The sequence below is a fragment of the Lutzomyia longipalpis genome, chromosome 1 (assembly GCF_024334085.1).
Source record: "Lutzomyia longipalpis isolate SR_M1_2022 chromosome 1, ASM2433408v1".
NCBI classification, from domain to species: domain Eukaryota; kingdom Metazoa; phylum Arthropoda; class Insecta; order Diptera; family Psychodidae; genus Lutzomyia; species Lutzomyia longipalpis.
In genome coordinates, this window is record NC_074707.1 from 18,042,075 (window position 1) to 18,065,657 (window position 23,583).

The 23,583-nt window shown below is 40.0% G+C and overlaps 3 protein-coding genes across 3 annotated transcripts; all 3 read left to right on the top strand.

The window, feature by feature from the left end:
• Positions 1–2,028: 2,028 nt before the first annotated feature.
• On the top strand, positions 2,029–13,617 carry LOC129794961 (dynein axonemal heavy chain 3). The gene is made up of 10 exons (XM_055835905.1): positions 2,029–7,746; positions 7,820–7,897; positions 7,956–8,748; positions 8,813–9,402; positions 9,514–10,257; positions 10,325–11,175; positions 11,271–11,756; positions 11,816–12,773; positions 12,842–12,880; positions 12,947–13,617. The coding sequence occupies exons 1-10, from the start codon at positions 2,041–2,043 to the stop codon at positions 13,259–13,261; spliced, it is 10,560 nt and encodes a 3,519-aa protein (XP_055691880.1). The 5' UTR covers positions 2,029–2,040; the 3' UTR covers positions 13,262–13,617.
• A 269-nt stretch (positions 13,618–13,886) lies between these two features.
• LOC129795215 (uncharacterized) lies at positions 13,887–14,648 on the top strand. Its single transcript, XM_055836305.1, has 3 exons — positions 13,887–14,067; positions 14,158–14,241; positions 14,307–14,648. Exons 1-3 carry the CDS (start codon positions 14,022–14,024, stop codon positions 14,465–14,467), a joined length of 291 nt encoding a protein of 96 aa, XP_055692280.1. The 5' UTR covers positions 13,887–14,021; the 3' UTR covers positions 14,468–14,648.
• A 3,239-nt stretch (positions 14,649–17,887) lies between these two features.
• Positions 17,888–21,363, top strand: LOC129795123 (ammonium transporter Rh type B). The gene is made up of 4 exons (XM_055836171.1): positions 17,888–18,438; positions 18,782–18,950; positions 19,856–20,693; positions 20,767–21,363. Exons 1-4 carry the CDS (start codon positions 18,129–18,131, stop codon positions 20,947–20,949), a joined length of 1,500 nt encoding a protein of 499 aa, XP_055692146.1. The 5' UTR covers positions 17,888–18,128; the 3' UTR covers positions 20,950–21,363.
• The last annotated feature ends 2,220 nt before the right edge of the window (positions 21,364–23,583 follow it).

Sequence of the window (23,583 nt, forward strand, 5' to 3'; positions counted from 1 at the left end):
GTCGCTCATGAAGAAGAAACCCCTAAAGCTCACTGGTCCAAAGGTGAAGAGGCTCTCAGCATTGGAAATAAATAAGAGATTGCGAAGGAAGTTTAGCTACCCCGTGGATGCAGTGACCCCGTATAAAACAATCTCATTGGATAAATTTCATCTCTCCTTCGATCGGGACAAGATAAAGCCACGACGTATCAAGGATTTTCCGCGTGATGCCATCAAGTCACCAGAAGAGTATCGCAGGGAATTGGAGAAGGTCAATAGGGTCATCAATGAGTTGCTGCAACCGGAAATTCGACGCTATGAAGAAACTCAGAGGCAAATTAGAGATGGATCATTCTTTAAGTACCAACGCAGCGTGAGTCATGACCTCTATTTGCATAATTTATGCAAGCACAACACCAAAATAATTATATCGTTGATATTAATGTCAATTAATCTATTTGCCAGGCCAGCACATCCACTTCCACATCCAAGCCAGCTACCAAGAAGAGAAAATTATCTAATGAGCAGTACTTGAAGAAGTTGAAGGCAGCGGAAAGGGAGAAGCTCAAGTACTTTCGTCCAATAATGCCAATGGAAGTGGAAGATCAGAGATCAAGAATTCTTCGACATCACACAGCTCATATGAAGGTGGAATTTGCAAAGTTCACAGCGGACATACAGACGAGATCCATTGATGTTATGGCTCAAATAAATGTTCTACGTGTTCAGGACTACCCATCGCATTTGATAGTAAAAATCCTGCCAAAGATCAATCCTCGTGTGGGATTTCTGAAGGATGCTTACAAATTCATTCAAGCTGAAAAGCTCCTTTGGCCAAATATTCATCCAGAAGTGATGCTAATGGATTTCCTCTTCAACCCCGATCGACAGATTCGACCAGAAACAGCCACAATGATCATGTCCTTGCTCATGGATCTCGAAGAGGACTACAGGAATGCCATAAGAAGGTATGTCCTTCAGAAGGTTTTGCAGAAGAAGGAAAATCAGGAGGACTTGGATCTCGTGCCAGAACCAAGAGACTTTCCACGACTAACCATTCAAGCTCCAGTTCCGTGGAAATGTGCCATTCAAGTGGCACGAAATCGCCTCGATCAAGTTCTCATGATCACCCATCCCGTACTACAGGCTATCAATATGCTCTGGCATGAGCTCTACAGTGATCTCCTGATTGTGGATACGAGTAAAATGTACAAGACAGACATTCCCCTCGATTCAGGTAGTATGGGTGATCTGGTGCATTCATGCTGTGTCATTGCACGCGATATCCTTGTCAATGATTGGCTACCACGTGTTGCTGATCTCATTGATGAAATGCGCAAATTCTGGATTGATTTGGTGGCATTCCATTCACGCCACGGCGGTCGGGCTACAATAATGTTTCGTGCCATTCATGCTCTAATGTCGTATCAACTTCAAAAATTAATTAAGAAGAGTGTCGATCACCTCATGGAGACCATTCAGACCTACAGTGGGGGGAATGTTGAAGATTCCGGCGTCAAACTCACTCGCCAACCACTGATGACCCTCAATGTGTCCGTCGTGGGAAAATACAGCGGGGAACTGGATCAAAACACAAATGAGGAGTCAATTTTGTACAATGTGGAGATCGATGATCCTCACATCCTTGACACAAGTCCCGAACAACCAGCTACACCAACCCTAACAACAGTTTCCTTCATCATTCGCCACAGTGGGAAAATTTTTGTAGATCCCTACATGGAGGAACTCCCGGATATTTTTGTCAAATACTTCGTGAAAATCCTCAAAGTTGGCTACAACATTCCACGCATGGAGTACTTTATGTCTCAAACATCGTCGGAAATGGGTTTCCTCCATTGCATTCCGGAAGATCACATTGATATGCTACAGCTCTATGAGCGTGTCCGGGAGATTGTAATAGCCAACCAGACAGGACCCACAACCTACCTCTACCCAATTTACACGTACTACTTCCCAATTTTAGCTGGAAAAATGCAAGCCATTACGGAGAATCTTTTCCTGCAGCCAAACATCCCCTCCTTGCCGGCTTTTCGCAATTTAATGGAAAAGTTCAATGAGCTTCTTTTTGGTGTTTACTACCTCCGTGATTTTGTTCCTTTGAACCTCTTCATGTTGGACAATCGAAGGGTTAATGAAGTGCTGGCAAGGATGATTAAGGACATGAAAGATTTTGTCACAGACTATTTCAGGACGAAGAATCAGGTGGAGAATCGAAAGCTCTGCGATGAATTTGAAGAAATATCCCTGCATGCCGGTGGTAGACCCAAGGAAACTCCTGAAGTTGTTGCCTTGCAGAATTACCTCAATCAATGCCGAGATGAGAGGCTTTTTGTTCTAAAATCTGAGATAAAATTGGTGGCTGAGAGGGTGATGTTTCTCCTGCATTATGCGACCCTTGATGCTGATGATATTCATCTCAATTCCCGTACATTCCTCTGGCCATCGGAGCTTGAGCAAGTTCTGGATCTCAGTGCTGCACGATTGAGTGTTGTGCGGGATAATTTGGAGTATGCTCTGAGGGAGAGGAAGGTTCAATTTGACGGGTATCTTCTGACGGAGAAGAAAAAAATGGATGCATTCAGGATGAAGGAGATCCGGGACGTTCTAACGTTGGATGAGCTCAAAGAAAAAGTTGACACAGTCGATGGACTCATGAGTATCCTCCAGAAATGCAATGAGGAAGCCACAGCAATCAATGTTGATGAAAATCTTCTGCAAATTGAGCAATCTTCATTCCCAGTTCTTGTGGAGCTTATGGAGAAAATGGATCCCATTGAAAAACTCTGGCACACAGCCTATCAGTTTGATTCGTGCTACGAAGGATGGTACTATGGTCCCTTTCAGAATCTCGACGCTGAGAAAATTCGCGAAGAAGTTGAAAGCATGGGGAAGGTGATCTACAAGCTCTCTAAAGCTCTCGTGACAAATCCCCAAGCAAAGAGAATTGCCGAACAAGTACGGATGAAGATTGATAAATTTAAAATCTACCTGCCAGTCCTTGAAGCAATCTGCCGACAAGGACTCTCGGAGAGACATTGGAATCTCATTTCAGAAGAACTCGGTCAAGAGGTCACACCGGACAAGTATTCCACCCTTGCTTCCCTCGTTGAGATCGATATAATGCGAATTGTTGATCGTTTGGAACAAATCTCAAATGCAGCCGGGAAGGAGTTTGAATTGAACAATCAACTCCTTCAGATGCAATCAGAATGGACGGATGTGGAGTTTGAGATTAATCCCTACCGTGATTCAGATACGCATATCCTGGCATCTGTGGATGATATTCAAACTCTCCTAGATGATCATATTCTGAAAGCTCAAGCTATGCGAGGATCACCGTATATTGCAGCTTTGGGTGAAAAAGCCACAAATTGGGAAGATAAATTGATTTCAATGCAAGACATCTTGGATATTTGGCTCAAAGTCCAATCTACGTGGATGTACCTGGAGCCAATATTCAATTCAGAAGATATAATGAGACAAATGCCACAAGAGGGGAGGAATTTCAAGGCAGTTGATCGCATCCTGCGGAAGATCATGAAACACACGGAAGCCGAGAGGAGAGTCATTCAGGCAACTGACTATCCCAAAATGCTGGAAATCCTTCAGAAGGCTTTTGTTGATCTCGAGGGCATCCAGAAGGGATTGAATATGTATCTGGAGAAGAAGAGACAATACTTCTCACGATTCTATTTTCTCTCTAATGATGAACTCCTGGAAATTCTTTCGGAGACAAAGGATCCTCTGAGAGTTCAGCCGCATCTCAAGAAATGTTTCGATGGTATCCATTCGCTGCAGTTCGATCAGAGTATGGAGATCATGGCTATGATATCGATAGAAGGTGAAATTGTGCCCCTAACAAAAAGGATCAATCCAGCTTCGGCTAATGGCCTAGTTGAGAAATGGCTCAAGGAAGTTCAACAGGTAATGTTTGAAAGTATAGAAGAACAGCTAAGGTCAGCCTATGATATCTACTACGTTACTCCCCGGAAGACGTGGTGTATGAAATGGGCAGGACAGATTGTTCACACAATCTCCTGCCTCACGTGGACGAGTGATGTTGAAGAAGCCATCACAAAGGGAACACTCTCCACCTACTACGAAGCTTCAGGTAAGCAACTTGAAGAGAATGTGAAGCTTATCCGTGGAGGTACACTGACTGATTCCCAGAGAATCACAATGGAATCCCTGGTGGTGCTGGATGTTCACAAGAAAGACGTTGTGAAGAAGCTTATTGAGTCTCGCGTGAGTGAAATTGGGGATTTTGAGTGGTTTTCTCAGCTCCGTTATTCCTGGAAGGTTGATGATGTAGAAAAGCAAGAATTCGTTTGCATCTCCATGATTTCAACAGATATCCCGTATGGCATGGAATATTTGGGTAGTGTTTCCCGCCTTATAGTTACCCCCTTGACAACACGATGCTTCCGGACTCTCATGGGAGCACTCAAATTAAATTTAGGAGGAGCTCCCGAAGGTCCAGCAGGGAGTGGGAAGACAGAAACTTGCAAGGATTTGGCTAAAGCTGTGGCCAAGAAATGCGTCGTGTTCAACTGCTCAGACGGATTGGACTACAAGGCTCTAGGGAAATTCTTCAAGGGTATAGCTCAGTCAGGAGCTTGGGCGTGTTTTGATGAATTCAACCGGATTGAACTGGAAGTCCTCTCTGTTGTGGCTCAACAGATCCTCCTTATTCAGAGAGCTATAGGTAAGAAGGCCCTGAAATTCACCTTCGAAGATGCAAGCCTTAAGCTCGATCCTACGTGCACTATCTTTATCACAATGAACCTAGATCAGCAGACAAGGAGCAGAATTCCGGATAATTTGAAAGTTCTCTTCCGCACTGTGGCCATGATGATGCCTGATAGAGGTCTAATTGCCGAGATTACTCTCTATTCTTGCGGCTTTGAGCACTCTCGGAGCCTTGCCCAGAAGATTGTTCAAGTTTTCTGGCTCTGCTCTGAACAGTTATCAACTCAATGTCACTATGATTATGGAATGAGAGCAATTAAGTCTGTTCTTCTCATGTCACGATCACTGAAGAAGATTCATCCGGAATACTCTGAGCAACAGGTTGTTCTCCGTGCGATCGTTGATGTTAATCTCCCGAAATTCACCCCAGACGATATAATTCTCTTCGAAGACATTTGCAAAGATCTCTTCCCGAATGTTAAACTTCCAACAAGAGATCGCGAAGATGTTAATAAATGGCTGGAGGTCAAGGCGAAAGAAAGGAACATCCAGCTCACACCGTGGTTTAAGGAAACAATCCTGCAAATTTACGAAACCCTCCTTGTTCGTCATGGTCTTGTGGTTGTTGGTGAACCCATGGCAGGGAAAACAACAGCTTATCAGCTGCTAGCTAGTGCCCTGCGAGAAATTCAGCGTGATCCTGATGCAAAGAGCCCAGAATTCGGAGTCAATTCTCGCATCATCAACCCAAAAGCTATATCAATGGGGCAGCTTTATGGGCATTTTGATCCTGTATCTCATGAATGGGTTGACGGAGTTCTGGCTAAGACTTTCAGAGACATGGCCTATTCCTCTGTCAATGAACGACAGTGGATTATATTTGATGGTCCAGTTGATCCTATTTGGATTGAAAATTTGAATACTGTCCTTGATGATAACAGGAAACTTTGCTTGATGTCTGGTGAAATTATCTACATGTCGCGTCAAATGAATCTCATCTTTGAACCAGATAATCTTGATCAGGCATCACCAGCCACGGTGTCGCGTTGTGGAATGATCTACATGGAATCCTGTCAACTTGGCTGGGATTCCCTTCACAATTCCTTCATTCGAGAACTTCAGGAGAAAGGAACAACGGACATTTACGTATCCTTGTATGATGCTCTCGTGACCTGGTTGATTCCACCTCTTCTGGAAATCCTCAGCACATGTGAAACTATCCTCTCAGTGTCATCCTTCTACAGATACCGCATGCTATCTACCTTCTTCATGGCATTCCTTTCGAAGCAAACAAACCTGAATCAGACATGGTTTCAACAAACATTCCTCTACTGTTTAGTCTGGAGTTACTGCTCTACCCTAACTCCTGATAGCAGGAAGGTTGTGGATTCTGCTCTGAGGAAGATTCTCTACGGCACAAATGATAACTATCCAAAACCAAAACTCTTCACTCTCAATCGGGGACAGATTTTTCCGGAAAAGATGACTTTCCTCGATTATCGTTTCGACGGAACTGAATCCTGGTGGCCATGGGCTAAATCCGAGGATTCAGCCCTTGTTTCGGATCTGTCTTTGTCGGAAATTATAGTGCCCACCAAGGAATCTGGTTACATTCAGAATTGGCTAGAGCTATGTGTAGAAATTAGGCTCCCTATACTCCTAGTTGGACCTTCAGGAACAGGCAAAAGTGCCATTGTTAATGCCTTTATGAGGGAATTGCCGAAAAATAAATTCCTAATCAACAATATAAATTTATCAGCTCGGACAACTGCTCAGCAAGTTCAGGAGCTGGTGATGGCAAAGCTAGATCGCCGCCGGAAGGGTGTTTTTGGTCCACCAGTTGGTAAGCAATGCCTTGTCTTTGTAGACGACATGGCAATGCCAATGCGGGATAAGTATGGCTCACAACCTGCTCTAGAACTCATTCGTCAATGGTTGGATCACAAACACTGGTCTGATTTTGAGGACACTTCCAAGCTGGAATTAATAGATCTTCTTTGCATCGGTGCAATGGGATTGGTTGGAGGTAGCAATTATATCTTTGAGAGGCTCTACCGGCACATGTTTATCGTGTCTGTTGATGCCCTGGAAGTGCCGACGATGCAGAGGATCTTTCATGCACTTGGTGAATGGCATTTCTCCAAGGACTATCCGGAAACTCTGACGCGACTCTCAAAAGCCCTAAGTGTAGCAGCTATTGAGCTATTTTCAGTTGTCCGGGAAACTTTCCTGCCAACTCCTGCAAAATCTCACTACATGTTCTCCCTGCAGGATGTCTCAAAAGTTTATCAGGGGATGGTTCTAGTACCGGCTAAAAGACTTCAAGATCCGGAGAAATTGATTAGATTGTGGGCACATGAGACTTATAGGATTTTCTACGATCGCCTAATTGATGAAGATGATCGGAATAGGCTGTTTAATATTCTGCATACAACGTGCACTTCGAAACTGCGCATGAGTCTCTCGCAGGCTCTTGGGGATCGCATCTCTGCCACTGAGAGACTCTCAGACAGCCATATGAGAGATCTTATTTATGGGAATTACATGGAACCCGATGCAGATCCCAAAATTTACGATGAAGTAGAGAATTTGGGGAAGTTGGAGAAAGTCATGGGATACTACCTAAATCAGTACAACAGCAATTCCACTAGCCCAATGGATCTCGTCCTTTTCCGCTTCGCTATTGAACACATTTCCCGTGTAGCTAGAGTTTTGCAAATGCCTCAAGGGAATGTCCTACTGGTGGGACTTGGAGGATCAGGAAGGAGGAGTGCAGTAAAACTTGCTGCCAGTATGATGGATGCTGATCTGTTTCAAGTTGAAGTCACTAAATCCTATTCATACAATGACTGGAGGGAAGATATGAAGAAGCTTCTCCTAAATACAGGGGTTGAATACAAGAAGACAGTTTTCCTCTTTAGTGATTCCCAAGCAAAGGAGGAAGCCTTTGTTGAGGACATCAATTCCCTCCTCTATACAGCTGATATTAACAATCTCTTCCAGGGTGATGAGAAAACGGTTATTCTGGATAAGATGCAGAACGAAGCGAAGTTGTTGGTAAGTTTCAAGTTCTTAAATTCTGAATTTAAGCTCTTAAACCTTTACAATTTTTTATGGTTTCCTTGCTCAGAATAAGGTCATAGACTCTACGCCACTAGCTCTCTACACATTCTTCACTGAGCGCGTCAGGGAGAAGCTACATTTATGCGTAAGCCTGATACGTCTTCTTTTTGAATTAAATTAAATTTTAAAATATTTTTCCACAGATTTCCTTATCCCCAATCGGTGATTCCTTAAAGAGAAGAATAAGGACTTACCCATCATTGATAAATTGCTGCACAATTGATTGGTTTACAGAATGGCCAACGGATGCTCTGGTGAAGGTTGCTGAAACCTACATAAGTTCCATGGAGCTCTCATTAAAATCCGGTGGAGATGAGACACTGAATATCCCAGAACTTGAAGCCAAATTGGTGGAGATGATTATACATTTCAACAATTCAGTAAAGAAGGAATTTGAAAAGTTCTTCGTAAAACTGAAGCGTAAGAACTACGTTACTCCAACTCTCTATCTGGAGATGCTGCATCTCTTCAAGACCTTCCATGCGCTGAAATTCGAAGAGATAACTGTCCAGAGGGATCGGTATGTGATTGGGTTGGAGAAGCTAGACAATGCAGCAGCCCAGGTTGGAGTAATGCAGACAAACTTGTTCGAGTTGCAGCCACAGCTGAAGATCCTGTCGGAAGAAACGGAGAAGATCATGGTTAACATTGAGCGGGAAACAGCAGAGGCTGAGAAGAAGAAGGAAGTGGTTGGAGCTGATGAGGCAGCGGCTAATGAAGCAGCTGCATCAGCTCAAGCGATCAAAGACGACTGCGAGAGTGATCTTCAGGAAGCAATTCCTGCACTTGAAGCTGCTCTTTCTGCCCTTGATACTCTCAAACCGGCTGATATAACTGTGGTGAAGTCCATGAAGAATCCCCCATCGGGTGTAAAACTTGTCCTTGAGGCAGTTTGTGTAATCAAAGGTATCAAACCGGACAGGAAAGGAGATCCCAGTAAGTAGTAAAAACAGAAAGGTGCTATTGAACAATTTTTCACACCTCTTCTGAATTCTTTCAGCTGGAAAGATTTCCGAGGATTTCTGGGGACCATCCCTTCGAATGCTGGGTGATATGAAATTTCTCGAATCATTGAAGACCTTCGACAAGGACAATATCCCCACGGCTGTAATGAAGAGAGTCCGCGAAAGGTACATCACCGATAGAGAATTCGTTCCGGAAAAGATCAAAAATGTCTCAATGGCCTGCGAAGGACTCTGTCGATGGGTTAGGGCTATGGAAGTGTACGATCGTGTGGCTAAAATTGTTGCCCCCAAGAAGGTAGCCCTGGCTGGGGCTGAAAGTGAATTAGCACAACAAATGGAGAAATTAAATGCAAAGAGGGCAGAATTGCAGGAAATTCTGGATAAATTGCAAAAATTAAATGATTTCTTCGCCGAAAAATCCAGGGAGAAGAAAAATCTTGAGGATGAGATTGATAATTGTGAGAAGAAATTGGTCAGAGCTGAGAGACTTCTGGGTGGATTGGGCGGTGAGAAGTCCAGATGGTCAGAGAATGCAGCTTCACTCCACAAATCACTGGATAATGTTGTTGGGGATGTTCTTCTAGCAGCTGGAGTTGTGGCCTACCTGGGAGCTTTTACAACTGAGGTAGAGCTTTTCTTTCTTTTGATTTTTTCTTTGACATTTCGAAGATTTTTGGCTTATTCTTCAGGTACAAATTAATGAGGGAATTACGATTCTTTTCTTTTCTTTCTGCAGTTCCGTGCTGGAATAATTAGGGAATGGAATGAACAGTGTGTTGCGCAAAACATCCCGTGCACAAAAATCTTTTCTCTCGCCGCTACTCTTGGGAATCCCATGCAGCAGCGTGCATGGTCACTTTGTGGTCTTCCTTCGGATACTTTTTCCGTGGAAAATGGCATAATAGTGTCCAAAGCACGACGCTATCCACTCATGATTGATCCTCAGGGTCAGGCCAACAAATGGATTAAGAATCTCGAGCGTGATAGCGATTTGCAGGTGATCAAGCAAACGGATTCAGATTACATGTCCGTAGCGGAAAATGCCATAAAGCAGGGCTTACCACTGCTCCTGGAGAATGTGGGCGAGTACATTGATTCCGGACTCTTTCCCATCCTCGAAAGGAATGTCGTGAAGCAGAAGGGGGAGTATTTTATAAGATTTGGTGAAGGATTAATTGAATATAATTTCAATTTTCGCTTCTACATCACGACATGCTTGAGGAATCCCCACTACCTGCCGGAGACGGCAGTCCTCGTGACAATTCTCAACTTTATGATAACCGAAGTGGGTCTTCGGGAGCAATTGCTGGCAACTGTGGTGGTGCAGGAGCGTCCGGATTTGCAGGAAAAGAAGGAAGTTTTGATTGTTGAATCGGCACGCAATAGAGATTTGTTGTACAACATTGAGACGCAAATTCTTCAAGTTCTCTCATCATCCGAGGGAAATATTCTCGAGGATGAGAATGCCATTAATATCCTGGTACATCTTTTCATAGTCTTAATTTTAAGGGAGGCTTTTAAGTATTTTTTTTTCCTCTATTTTACAGTCATCCAGTAAAGTTCTTTCGGAAGAAATTCAGGCGAAGCAAGTAATTGCCGTGGCCACTGAAGCTGAGATTGATCAAGCACGGCAACTCTACCTGCCTGTGGCCAAGCATTCATCCATTCTCTTTTTCTGCATCACAGAACTTGCAAACATCGACCCCATGTACCAGTACTCACTCACATGGTTCCTATCGCTCTTTGTCCAAGCCATCATCAAAGCACCCAAATCCAATGTTCTGGAGGAACGTCTTGAGAATCTCAATCAGTTTTTCACAACTTCCGTTTATCAAAATATCTGCAGATCCCTCTTTGAAAAGGATAAACTCATCTTTTCCTTTGTAATCTGCATTGGTATCCTTCGTGCCAAGAAGCAAATTGATGAGCAACTCCTCGTGCATTTTATCTCGAGTGGGACGAAGAAGAAAAATCCCGATGAAAATCCAGCTCCCAAATGGTTGACTAACAAGGCATGGGATCAAATTTATGACATCTCAACTCTTCAGCCCTTCACGAATTTTCAGGAAAATTTCACTGAAAATTTGGATAAGTGGAAGGAATTTTTTGAACTGCCAGAACCCCACAAGAATCCCCTTCCTTCGCCATATGAATCCGTTGATGATGTGTCCAAATTAATCATTCTCAAAGCACTCAGACCTGATACAGTAATTCCCGCCGTGAGAGTCTTTATAATTGCGCACCTCAATGAGACTTTTGTCCAACCACCATCCTTCGAATTGAGCACTTCCTTTGCAGACAGCAGCCCCAAGACTCCATTGATCTTCCTCCTCATCTCTGGATCAGATCCAATGGAGGATTTGCTTTCATTTGCAAAGGAAAAGAATATGCATGAGAAGTATGAGATTTTTTCACAGTGTGTGGGCAAATAACTGTCCCAGAAAAGAAAATTAAAATTCATTTCATTTTCTTCTAATTTCTCTTGATGGATTTTAGGTGTCACACAATATCCCTGGGGCAGGGTCAGGGTCCAAAGGCAGGGCAGATGATAGAGGAAGCACAAAAATCCGGACATTGGGTTGTCCTGCAAAATTGCCATGTAGCCTCATCGTGGATGGATACATTGGAGAGAATTTGTATTAATCTCGCGGAAGATGAGAGCCTCCACCGGGATTTCCGTCTCTGGTGTACAGCATATCCCTGCCCAGATTTCCCCGTATTCATCCTGCAGAACAGCATAAAAATGACCAATGAACCCCCGAAGAGGTTGAAGCTCAACATGAAGAAGTGCTACAAATCTGACCCCTTGGCCAGTGATAAATTCTTCACGGAGGCTTTCAGTGGGGAGAGCGAAATGGAAAGATTGTGGTTCCGAGGTGTCTTTGCCCTCGTCTATTTTCACGCTATTGTCCAGGAGCGACGGGAATATGGGCCACTGGGGTGGAATGTTCCGTATGAATTCAATGAGACTGACCTCAGGTAAGAAGATCACAAATTTTTTTTGCAAAGATCACACATAAATCACAATTTCTTCGCAGAATTTCCCTCATGCAACTCAAGGCATTTATAAAAGAGTTCAAAAGGATCCCCTTCAAGGGTCACAGGAATCTCACGGGTGAATGCAATTACGGCGGCAGGGTGACTGATGATAAAGATCGTCGTCTTCTCATGTCCCTTCTTGATCACATCTACAATGAGGATTCCATTGAGGTGGAAAATTATTCCTTAGCCCTTGCGAGTCAGTACACGGTGCCCGTTGAAGCGAACCGAGTCAAAGCTTTGGAACACATTGGGACATTTCCCTTTGTGGCACACCCAGAAGTCTTTGGGCTCCATGAGAATGCAAATATCGCCAAGAATACCCGAGAGACGAATGCTCTGCTAGCTGGAGTGTTTATCACCCAAACGGAATTACTTGCAGCCACGAGAAAGGAGGATCTCTCAAAGGAGGACAGTCGGGATTATGTTCAGGACATTTGTGAGGATATCCTTGGGCGACTTCCGGATATCATTGACGAAAGGGTAGTAGCTGAGAAGTTCCCACGAAATTACTCAAATTCCCTCAATGTTTTCCTGCATCAGGAGGTGACAAAGTACAACAGATTGCTGAAATACATCAAACGCTCCCTGATTGACGTCCAGAGGGCAATTGCAGGACAAATTGCCCTCATCCCGCAATTAGAATGTGTCCACTTTGCCATGTCACAGGGGAAATTACCAGCAGATTGGACGACATACAGCTACCCATCTCTCAAGTCACTCGGTGCTTACATCAGTGATCTCACCGATCGAGTGGAGTTCTTCCAGAAGTGGCTTGAATTCGGTGAACCAAGCATCTTCTGGTTTTCCGGACTCTTCTTCCCGCAATCCCTCATGACGGGCATTTTGCAGAATTTCTCACGGCGCACCAAAACGCCCCACAGCATGATCGATATGATTTTCGACGTAAGCGCATACGAAACGGAACAAGATCTTGACTTTGAGGCATTTAGAAAGGTATTCCTAATTACTTAGCGCAATATTTTGCTTGCATATTTAACTCTACAAGAGAGACTCTTCCACAGAACAACTTGGAGATAAACAGCGACTTCAAGTGCTTCGATGTAAGAAAGTGAAAATGCTCTAATTGAAATTCAAAAGATGTCTGAATTTGTTGTTACATATTTCAGGGAATTTTTCTCGAGGGAGGACGTTGGAATCGTCTTACGCGTCTCATTGATGAATCTCATCCGAGAATTCTCTATGATCGCCTGCCGATTCTAGCTGTGAGAACCTTGGCGAGATCCCTGAAGGATAAGAGGCATTTTAAGAAGCGTTTGAGGAGATATAAATGCCCGGTTTATAAAACCAGTGCACGATTTGGGACAGTCCTTTCGACGGAGCACTCAAGCAATTTTGTCATGTACATTGATCTTGATTGCAAGGAGAGTCCCACGCATTGGATCAACCGTGGGGTTGCTGGTCTCTGTCAATTGGATGATTAATCTCGTGAAATCTTTTGATACTTTTTTGCATTCTTAGAACTATTCAATTCATGATGTTCTTGACAAAATTTTCTCAATTTCTTGTTAATTTTCTCATTGTCAATCATTTTTCTGCCTTTAAGAATATTTTTTCAATCCAAGAAAATTCTTAAAGATCAAACTCCTGAATAATTTGAAAAGAATGAACTGAATACGATTTAAACATAATTCACCTGCTAATTTCTCGAGAATTCATGAGTAATCCTTCCTCTTTATGCTTAGCCATTAAATGGAAAATTACACATACACCTTGCAACACCACTTCGTCACATATTTTCCCTCTTATCTGTAATAACACAGAATTCACTAGATATCAAGCTCACAGTGTGTTCCTAAAGTTTTGTATGTGAATGATTTTTTTTCGCAATAAACTAAAGCACAATCTTATGATTAATTAAAATTTAAATATTTTTTTAAAAGAAAATCTGTAGAAATTTTTGGAAAATAAATTTTTTTTTATCTTGATATAAAAATGTGTTTTTTAAAAGAAAAATAAATAATCGTTGGACCCACTCTGTGTTCACAAAATATCGCTTATCTTGTGGTGTGAATGATAAGATAAGAGAAAGTGTTTCGCGCTTAAGGTGACTGAAAATCAGTGGGTGAGGCATACTTTTGCAGTTTGTGCCACGAAATAGAAAAGACAAAATTTTGTGAAATTCCCTAAAAAAAAAAGAAGAATTTGTGAAATTCCCTCAAAAAAAGAAGAAAAGTTGTGAAGATGAAGTTGATTAAGAAAAGCTGGTTCTACATCATTGTTCTTTTGGGTATAAATGATTTTTTTCCCATCTTGCGCGTGAAAATTTGTGAGGTGTGTGTGAATTTGATTAACAAATGATGGAATAAATCTATTTCAGTACTCCTCAGCCTCTTCACGGAGGAGACAGAGGCTAGGCGGAGGGTACTCCGGGGACGTCGTACCATGACACGCAGCTATAAACGTGAGTTGTCGTAAAAATCACAAATAAAATGCGAGTCCGTGCAAACTGTGAATAAATTTCCGCAGGTGGACTCCCCATCCCCGCATGGGCCATCATTGTGGCAGTGGCGCTTGGGAATTTAATTGTGGGCGCCATCCTCTATGCCGTCATGTACAGGTGCATCCTGTCTAAGCATGCGTCCAGTCAGAACTCCTACACCCCAGCAATGACCATCGATGAGCCATAGGAGCTACGCGTGCCATCACTTCATATCCACCCAGACAATATTACATTTAATTTAATTCCAAATTCTTCTATCCGTTTAATTATACTAATAAGCCTTAACTGAGGAGACCATACATATTGTTACGCTAAACAGTCTGTCTTTTTGTATTAAAACGTTTTTTTTTTTTTGCACAAAGTGTAAATTATCTTGTTTTATATGTGCGCAAATTGATAGATTCATGCCGAAATGGTCAGCAGAAATACTTATGAAGATCAAGCGATGTTGCTAATAGATCACGCCAGAAAAAAGTTCCGCATTGTCGTCACTTACATTAAAATCTTCATTTGATCATGCAAATTAACTTGAGAAAATCCATTTTTTCCTCCTTCTCCTAATACCCACTTATCGGCCCGTCAATCGAAGTGGCGGCAGTGAGTCATATTTTTGCGTTTCTTTCAGAATATTTCATGGGAATAAAGAAATTGACTCTTTGAATTTTTGAGAGACAAGATTATTATCTTCTGGAAGATTTCCTTCTTTTGTTTTTCTTTTTCAGAATTTTGCATAATTTGCATTATTAAAAAAACAATGCATGTGCTAAAAATAGATTGGAATATTTTAAGATCTCACAGACTTTTCTTTAGACGTGAACTTCTAAGAGAAAGAGTACAAAAGGGCTGATGTTAAACTATCACGCAGTTGATATCTGTTTTTAGTGACATAATGTTGACCAAATTCTTCCTGGGAAGGACATTGGTCATTAAAAAATTTCACAAAGAGGATTACTCTCTCAAAAGGAACCGAAAAGGATTCTGAATAAATATATGGAGTCACCGTAGACGGTCTACTAATTAATAGGGGAACGTTCCCCAATTCGGACCGCCTAAATTTTCACCCAGAAGGATTGAAAAAAGTCATTAAAATTTATACTTTCCCATAGACATAATTCTAAGGATTTATTTCACTTCCTTGAAGTCATATGTAGGAAAATTTGGGGTAAGATTCTAGGTAATTGTGCCTCAAAATACTATAATACTTTGTCTTGCATTAGATTGTCTTTAACCCCTATAGAGGGTTTAAAATCTGTGATTTTATTTATATTAGAATCTTGCTTATAGCCCTGTTTAATTTATTAGAGCCATCTTTTTGAATTATTTTACATATTAATATAATAGCACTAGTCAACCCGAGCCCCCAATCACGTGTGAGCAAACTTCATTTTAAGCTATATATAAAAGGGAGGCGTATATTAGAAGGGGGACGGGGGGTGAATAATACGGTACACCGAAAAATTTTTAAAATAAAAAAATCCCGTTATCTGACCCTTCAGCAGGTAAAAAATGGGAAAAAATCAATTTTTCTATGGGGGCGCTATAATGGGGGGAGGGGGCGGAATCCCATATAGCGCTTGCAACTCGTATTGACCCCCTCTACCCCCATACCAAATTTCATCAAGATCAGCCCAGCCGTTTAGGAGGAGTTCATGTGCCACAAACAAACAAACAAACAAACAAACTTTTCAGCTTTATATATTTAAAAAAGAGCATATACAAGTTTAATAGAACATATTAATGTGGTTTAACATAGGTTTGCTCATAGTATTACATTTAGAATGCTTGGAAAATTTTCTAATGGCATAAAAAGAACTTATTTTAACAAAAGTTCAATAGATAACAGTTAAAAGAGAAGTTTCAGAATCTTTTGGACGAAAGTCCAAGACTTTTGATTGAAAATTGCCCTTTTTTTTTTTTTAGACAATTTTGAATTTAAGCTTCGTAAAAAATTTCAAAAATGTTCTGGCATTTCTGGGTTAAATAAGGTAATTTAAGCCAACAGGGTCTATTGCTTCTCTCGAAAGATTAGGAAATCTATAAATAAACTTTATCGTTTTCCACGAAGCACACAGATCTGCTAGGAAAAGTTAACAAAGAATTACTTAAAAATGCAAAAAATAATACGTCATTTGTTAAAATGTATCGAAGAAACACTAGCGGTTATGTTTCACACAATCAAAGAGAATAAATACACAGAAGTGACGTCATTATTTGCATTTTTTGATTGACAATTAAACGTCTTTTGGCGATTTCTTTTCCATTTGATCCTAGTCAAGATTACGTTTGTCTGGTGTACTTCCCCGAAGGACGTTATGACCTATATACCAGGCTTAAATATTTTTCTTTGGAACAGCTTTTAAGTCGGCCTTTATTTCCATAAGTTTACTTCAAATATACAAATTAAATATACTAATTATATAATATTCAAAATTGTATACAAAAGTCATGCATTGATACACCCTTTTTATACGTTTTTTTTTTTCGATAGAGAAAAAGTTCTTTTTTTTTAATAAAATAAAATCAAAATTGTCATATAGAAAATTGTAGAACCTTCAAGAAAGTTTTATTAGAAAAAATATTTCAGAAAGAAACTCATTTAACTCACAATCTTCCAATTTTTGTATAAAAAAATAAACAATCAAAAAATTCTCCTGCAAAAGAATTCCTTCTGCCCTATATAATTCAATCGACTCCTAGCTCCAAAAGACCATTCATTTTTTATTAGTTGTATATTTGAAATTAATGCTAGAAATAACTATTTGACCTCCTTCGTCGCATAATAAATCTCATTTGGGAAAAAGTAGTATAGCATAAACTCTAGTGGATGGGCCATTTGGATTTTTCCGGAGAGATAAAAAAGAATCCCATTGAAATGCTAAAGACCGCGAGAGAGAGAGCTCATGGTGATTTTGAAGGTCTTCCAAAAAAATAATTCACATTTAACTAAATTGCAATGGACACGACATCGGGAGAAAATTCCTCATCAATAGTATAATTTAGGAGAGGAAATGAGCTTTTACATTCTTCCTGTATACAGTGTATACATTTGTTGCGAAATGACTTTTTTTTTTGGCTCATTTTGTAAATTCTTTTTGGTGCTGAGGAATTGCAAGAAGTCTTAAACTCTAAATGGGTTGCATATTTGAGTCATGTGGGGGTGATTGAGAGTTTTTTACCATTGTAATGCATAATTAATGATTTCTCTAAGCAATTACTGATGACCAAGAAAAAATGGTATATGGCCAATAAATGGACAATTAGGGACACGCAGGGCAATATAGCTGGAAAAAAAATCGAACTGCACCCAATTCATTGACTCTGATCGGCATTTATGAAGATTGTAAAAAAAAAAAGTATCGGCTTCCCCTCCTAAATTGTCCACTACTGCGCTCTTCAATTATTCACTAAAAGAGTCGCGCAACATAATAGAAGTATCACGAAAAATCTGTTTACTCTGAATGGGACTCTTTGCTAGTTTTTTTTATTGTTTTTTTTTCGTATGAACTCTTCCTATGAGACAATGTTGTGGGACCATAATCACTGTCTTGTGCCTCCGAAAATTAAGAGGGGAATAAGATTTTAGGAATTTCTTTAGAGACAATAAATCACACGGTATCAGGCATTCCTCGGACAAACATCTCTCATTTTTTTCTTGTTCTTATAAAACTCCCGCGTGAGCTTTCGAGCAACGATATAGCATAAGTCAACAGATTTGCAGAGTGAAATCTAAAATTAAAGCCATTAAATCAAACATTCATTGTTATATATTCCCCAACTCTTTTAGTCCCATCGTGATAATAAAAAATTCAACAACATCGCAGTGTTGGCTGCTTTAGTTTTTTTCAACCATGTCGACTTTGTATGATCAGTCGAGAACTGCCCGCGAAGAGAGTAGCATCCCACAAGAAAAGCTCTCCACGAGGGATGTGCAATCTCTAACGTATTCATTCAGTGAAACCACCAACACCCTACCCCTTACAAATTGCAAAGAAATCGTCAAGATGCATACCCCAGTGTCAAGTCTTTCGGGATTCGTTACAATCCTTGTGGTGCAAATTATTTTTGGAATTGTTTTTGGTGCTTTCTCCGAGTACGGAAAGGAAGTTCTACCGCCCAAGGATGGGGAAGTGTTGCCCACGAATTTAGGAAGTTATCCACGTGAGTAAAACTATTTTTTTTTTCTTCATACAACGCCCTACACGACTCCGAGTGCTACAAATGCGAGCCCCTTTTTTATGTTAAAATATTCATTCCCCAATTGAGCTGTGCTCAGGAGGAAATTATCTATTGCCGTGATCAAATCATGGCAAAAATATAACCCATTACAGTTGACATTGATTCATTTTAGCAACAAACACTGCCCCCAAGCACTCCAATGGCACACACTCACCTCACTAGAGCTAATTTAGGGTCATTACATGACCCTTCTAATACAAAAATTTTTCACCAACAAATTAAGCAACTCTTTTTTTTTACCAAAAATATTTCCTCTGCAATTTAGACTTCCAAGACATCCATGTGATGATCTTTATTGGTTTTGGCTTCCTGATGACCTTCCTCAAAAAATATGGATACAGTGCGACGGGATTCAATCTACTGGTGGCATCACTTATGGTACAATGGGCCCTCATTGCAAGGGGTTGCTTCGAGATGGAAGAAGGAAAAATTAGGTGAATAAAGTTTATCTAAAATTTTCCTACATTAATTGCATAACAAATTAGCTTTTTTTAATTCGATGATTTGCTCTTGAAATACATTCTTTTAGCAAAAAAAAATTATTTATTTTGTTCAAAATGGAAAATTATGTGATGAGTGATTATTTTTCGAAAATTTTTATGTTGATTTTAGGCCATATTCTATTGTTATATAAATTGGATTAAAAATTACGTAATGACAAAAAGTGTTCTTATCGTTAATTGTGAAAAAGTGTTAACACTTTAAGGTTCAATGTGTCATGCGCACATTCGAGTTTCAAACGTTTTATTTTCTTGATTATTTTATGAATAATTTCATTAATTTTTTAAAACGTATTAATTTGTTTTTCTTTATGTCTAAGAAGATTTTTTAGAGAACGATTTCTATGTTCCAAAGGTGCATAAATAGCATATCGCGATAAAGAAATTAATGTTAAATGTGTTTATGATTTTCTTTTTATTTACTTTCTTTCAAATTTTGTTTTTTAAGTTTATTTATTTATTTTATTCTTTTTTTGTTAAATGCTTCTATGTAATCAAATTCATAAAAAATGTGTTATGTATAAAGTGAAGAGATTGAATATTAATGAAAATTGAAGAAGTTTATTCAGTTTTATATTCCCAAAATAATATTGGAAAATACAAAGAAAAAAGTCTTACAGAGAGGCAAAAACATCGAAGAAGAACCGAAAAAACTCTCTATTTTTTTTCGTTTTCCAAACACCCACTATTATAAAAATCTTTTCGAAAAGATCCTAGTTGAAAGACCTAAAAATCATCTATGTTATCTAGCCTGGGACCCTCTTAGCAAAACTCTAAAAATTATGAAAAGAACCTCAAATTGAATAAACTCCTTTAACATGTCCTTTTCCACTACGCAGAATCACCCTGGGGGGTATGGTTGGAGCAGATATTGCTTCAGCGACTGTTCTGATCTCCATGGGTGCTCTCCTGGGAAGAACAACACCAATTCAGCTCCTCCTAATGGGTCTCTGTGAAATAGCTGTTTTTGCCGCTAATGAATATTTTCAACTGGAATACATGAAAATTGCTGATGTTGGCGGATCAATCACCGTTCACGCCTTTGGTGCCTACTTTGGCCTTGCTGTTAGCTTCATCCTACGCTCGAAGAAAAGTGATCTCACCACCACAAATAATCTCGAAGGACCATCCTACACGTCTGATGTGTTCGCCATGATTGGAACAATTTTCCTCTGGATCTTCTGGCCAAGTTTCAATTCAGCCCTCGTTTCGGGAGCCGATCAGGAGCGTGCTATTATCAATACATACTTGGGCTTGGCAGCTGCTACGGTGGTTACGTTTGTTCTATCGGTGCTTGTTAGTCATGAGCATAAACTTGACATGGTTCACGTGCAGAACTCCACTCTAGCTGGTGGTGTAGCTGTGGGATCTGTCTGCAATCTTCTCATTCATCCGTATGGTGCTGTTCTTATTGGTTCCTTGGCAGGATTGATTTCCGTTCTTGGGTATCGATACCTTAGCCCGGGTATGCTCAATAAACTCCGTCTGGCGGATACGTGTGGTGTTCACAATCTACATGGAATGCCTGCTGTTCTCTCTGCTGTCTTCTCGGCGATCTTCGCAGCAGCAGCATCAACGACCGAATATGGTGATTCTCTGTACACAATTTTCCCCGCAATGAGATCAAATTTAACGCACATCGGTGGGGAGCATCATGATGAGCCAATTCCTTTTGGGGTGCGTATAACAATTCAAAGTTTTATGAATTTAGAAGATTTTTCTCCTTAAATTTGCAATAAATCCATTGCAGGGATACGGACGAAGTGCAGCACAACAAGCTGGCTACCAATTGTTGGGAATCTTGTCAACTGTTGCTATTGCGATTGTGGGTGGATTGCTCACGGGTGTGGTGCTACGATCACCAAGTGTACGTGCTATTCCACGAGACAAGCAGCACGATGACGAGGATTCGTGGGAAGTGCCGGCACCATAGAAACACCAGACGAAGATGCTCAATTCGTATCTCTTACATAATATAACTTCTCAATTTGAAATTGAATCTAATTTGCGATACATTGCTAAAACAAACTCAACAATATTTACCTGAATCATTTGAAATCACTCTCGCGAAAATGGCAAAAATGTATTATATTTGAAATTTATTCTATTTGTGTTTATTTCATTTGTTAGCATAATTTAGCATAAAAAATATTAACCAGTCATGAGAACGCAAAAATTATCCCATGTTATCATACATGTTTATCGAAATTTCTTTGAACAATTTGTTCTACTTTCGCAATTAAACTCTCTGTACATTTATTTGTATTATCTGTTTTGTGTTCGAGAAAGAAAAAAAAAACATTGTAATAATTGACAATGGAAATAAAATGTTTCCGTAAGTGACAAATTTTTGGGGGGATACGCTGAACTTGGGACTTGAGATTGTTTATTGATGATCTGTTAGAGAAGGTTGTTGGAGGAGAAAAAGACAAGAAAAAACTAACCATTGTCCCTTGTTATCAGAGAAAAATATATGGCTCATCACTTTTTCTACGCTTATTTGCACTTCTCAGCCATTGTTCCCACATGCTGATAGAAAATCTTTTATATTCATTTGAGCACACAAGGAGGAAACAATCAAGAGTCAATACTACTAACTTTTGGGTTGACTCTTATATTTTTCTAGTATTTTCCCTTTGGACCTCCCACTGTGCTCCAATATTACCTAAATATTGCAAAAAATAGAGTTTTACTTTAAAAAATATTTTAAAAGTTTTCGATTTTGGTTTTTCGACGCCAGCATGTAGGAAATTTTTCTTTTCCGTTCAAACTCCCTAAAATCATTGATTTTAGCACCCTAAAAGAGGGAATTTTAGTGGGACAAAAAAAATGATAAGAAAATCAAATTAGAGGGACTCATAGGGCAATCGGACATGGTCAATTTCATACAAAGAAATTCAGTTAAAAATTTTCATTCCCTTTTCCTCGGATCTCTCCTTCTCTCATTGGTCAACAGAAGCTTGCATATACATAGTTATATATTCTCAATTCTATGGGTAATGAGTGGTAAGAGCATTATACGGGATTACATTTGTTGGTGCGCGTTTTTCTTTCACACAGCATCGCAGAAAGGGCCTCCATGATGATTTATTTGTGAGACAGAATATTTTTGCCACAATAAATAAGAGAAAAGCCAAATTTTAGAAGCCACGTCCAGGGCCACGGATCAAGGAGGGGTCACTCACGAGATATATATTAGTTTCTATTAGTTGGTGTTCCACTTCGTGGCCAACACCAAGTATTGTAATCGTCGGAAAAACCGACCACCTCAGATCGGGCTCAAACTTGGTATGAGCACGTTTTAGACATCCCACATTACGAAAATGGTGGTGGAAAATTTTTGATCCGGCCGGCCTGCCGTCCTGCCGTCCTGCCGTCCTGCCGTCCTGCCGTCCTGCCGTCCTGCCGGTGCGCCAAACTTTGCCTTATATCTCAAGAACGGTAACAGATAGAGACTTCCGGTTTGAAGTTTTCTATAGAAATGTGGGTGTAAAATTTCATTTTTTTGCATTTTCAAAATCCAAGATGGCCGCCGTCCGCCATTTTGAAATACTGTCAACCACTTTCCTTACAGCTAGAGGTCTGAAATTTTAGTATGTTGTAGAGCTCAGTGAGACATTTTCATCGATAATTCATACTTCAAAATCGGTCAAGCGGTTTAGCAAATATTGCGACCTAAAGCAAAAAGTGTTTTTTCGATATATCTCGAGAACGGCTTGACCGATTTTGACCATCTTGGTATCAAATGAAAGGTTTTAAGAAGCCCTACAACTTTCTAGAACATTTCAAGTTTCAAAAATTGCCGCAAGAGGCGCTAAAATCAAAAACAAAAATTGCCTAACTTTAAGGGGCTATATCTCCGAACATCTGTTATAGATTTCCTTTAAATTTTGATATGTTGTAGCCTGACTCAATATCTTTCACCAGTCCGAAAATGAAGAAAATCTATGTCGCCGTTTAGAAGATATCGCAGTTTGAAAAATTCTTGAATTTGAAAAGTTCTAATAGCCATATCTCCTGAACGGCTTGACCGATTTTGCTCATCTTAGTATCAAATTAAAGGTTTTGCAATTATCTACAACTGTCTAGAATATTGGAAATCTCTAGAACTATTCCTTCAGGATAAAAAATGCCAAAAACTGTTTTAGTGAAACAAAAATCCGCCATTTTGTGTTCTAGAGGTGACCTTGAAATGTATCGAAACATATGTCAGATTATAGCTTATTTCAATACCTTTCCATAACTAGTCAAGAAATTTCTGTAGGTCTTATAGAACCAGAGATATAACCATTTTTTGCATCAAATTACTGAAGTTCACAAAAAAATCACCTTTGCCTACTAATACTGCTCACAAATAGTATTACAACGCATAAACAAACTTCTATACGTTGTGGGACACCAACTCTTATAACTGGACGCGTTATGATTGACTTTCTATAAAATCCTAAAAACCAGGAAGCTGTCGATTGGTGTGACAATGTGAAATATTGGTGCAGATTTCGAACAAAAGGATCGATTGAAAACGGACCAAAACCAAATCCCATTTTTGGGAAAAATTCAAGACTAA

What these genes read in the sequence shown, in the direction of transcription:
- LOC129795123 (XM_055836171.1), top strand. Translation starts at nt 18,129, where the DNA reads ATGTCGACTTTGTATGATCAGTCGAGAACTGCCCGCGAAGAGAGTAGC. An exon ending in GAATTTAGGAAGTTATCCAC is followed by an intron (nt 18,439 to 18,781) that starts GTGAGTAAAACT and finishes TCTGCAATTTAG; the next exon opens with ACTTCCAAGACATCCATGTG. An exon ending in ATGAGCCAATTCCTTTTGGG is followed by an intron (nt 20,694 to 20,766) that starts GTGCGTATAACA and finishes AATCCATTGCAG; the next exon opens with GGATACGGACGAAGTGCAGC.
- LOC129795215 (XM_055836305.1), top strand. Translation starts at nt 14,022, where the DNA reads ATGAAGTTGATTAAGAAAAGCTGGTTCTACATCATTGTTCTTTTGG. An exon ending in CTACATCATTGTTCTTTTGG is followed by an intron (nt 14,068 to 14,157) that starts GTATAAATGATT and finishes AATCTATTTCAG; the next exon opens with TACTCCTCAGCCTCTTCACG. An exon ending in CATGACACGCAGCTATAAAC is followed by an intron (nt 14,242 to 14,306) that starts GTGAGTTGTCGT and finishes AAATTTCCGCAG; the next exon opens with GTGGACTCCCCATCCCCGCA.
- LOC129794961 (XM_055835905.1), top strand. Translation starts at nt 2,041, where the DNA reads ATGGAAAAGTTCAATGAGCTTCTTTTTGGTGTTTACTACCTCCGTGAT. An exon ending in GGACAGGAAAGGAGATCCCA is followed by an intron (nt 8,749 to 8,812) that starts GTAAGTAGTAAA and finishes GAATTCTTTCAG; the next exon opens with CTGGAAAGATTTCCGAGGAT. An exon ending in TGGGAGCTTTTACAACTGAG is followed by an intron (nt 9,403 to 9,513) that starts GTAGAGCTTTTC and finishes TTCTTTCTGCAG; the next exon opens with TTCCGTGCTGGAATAATTAG.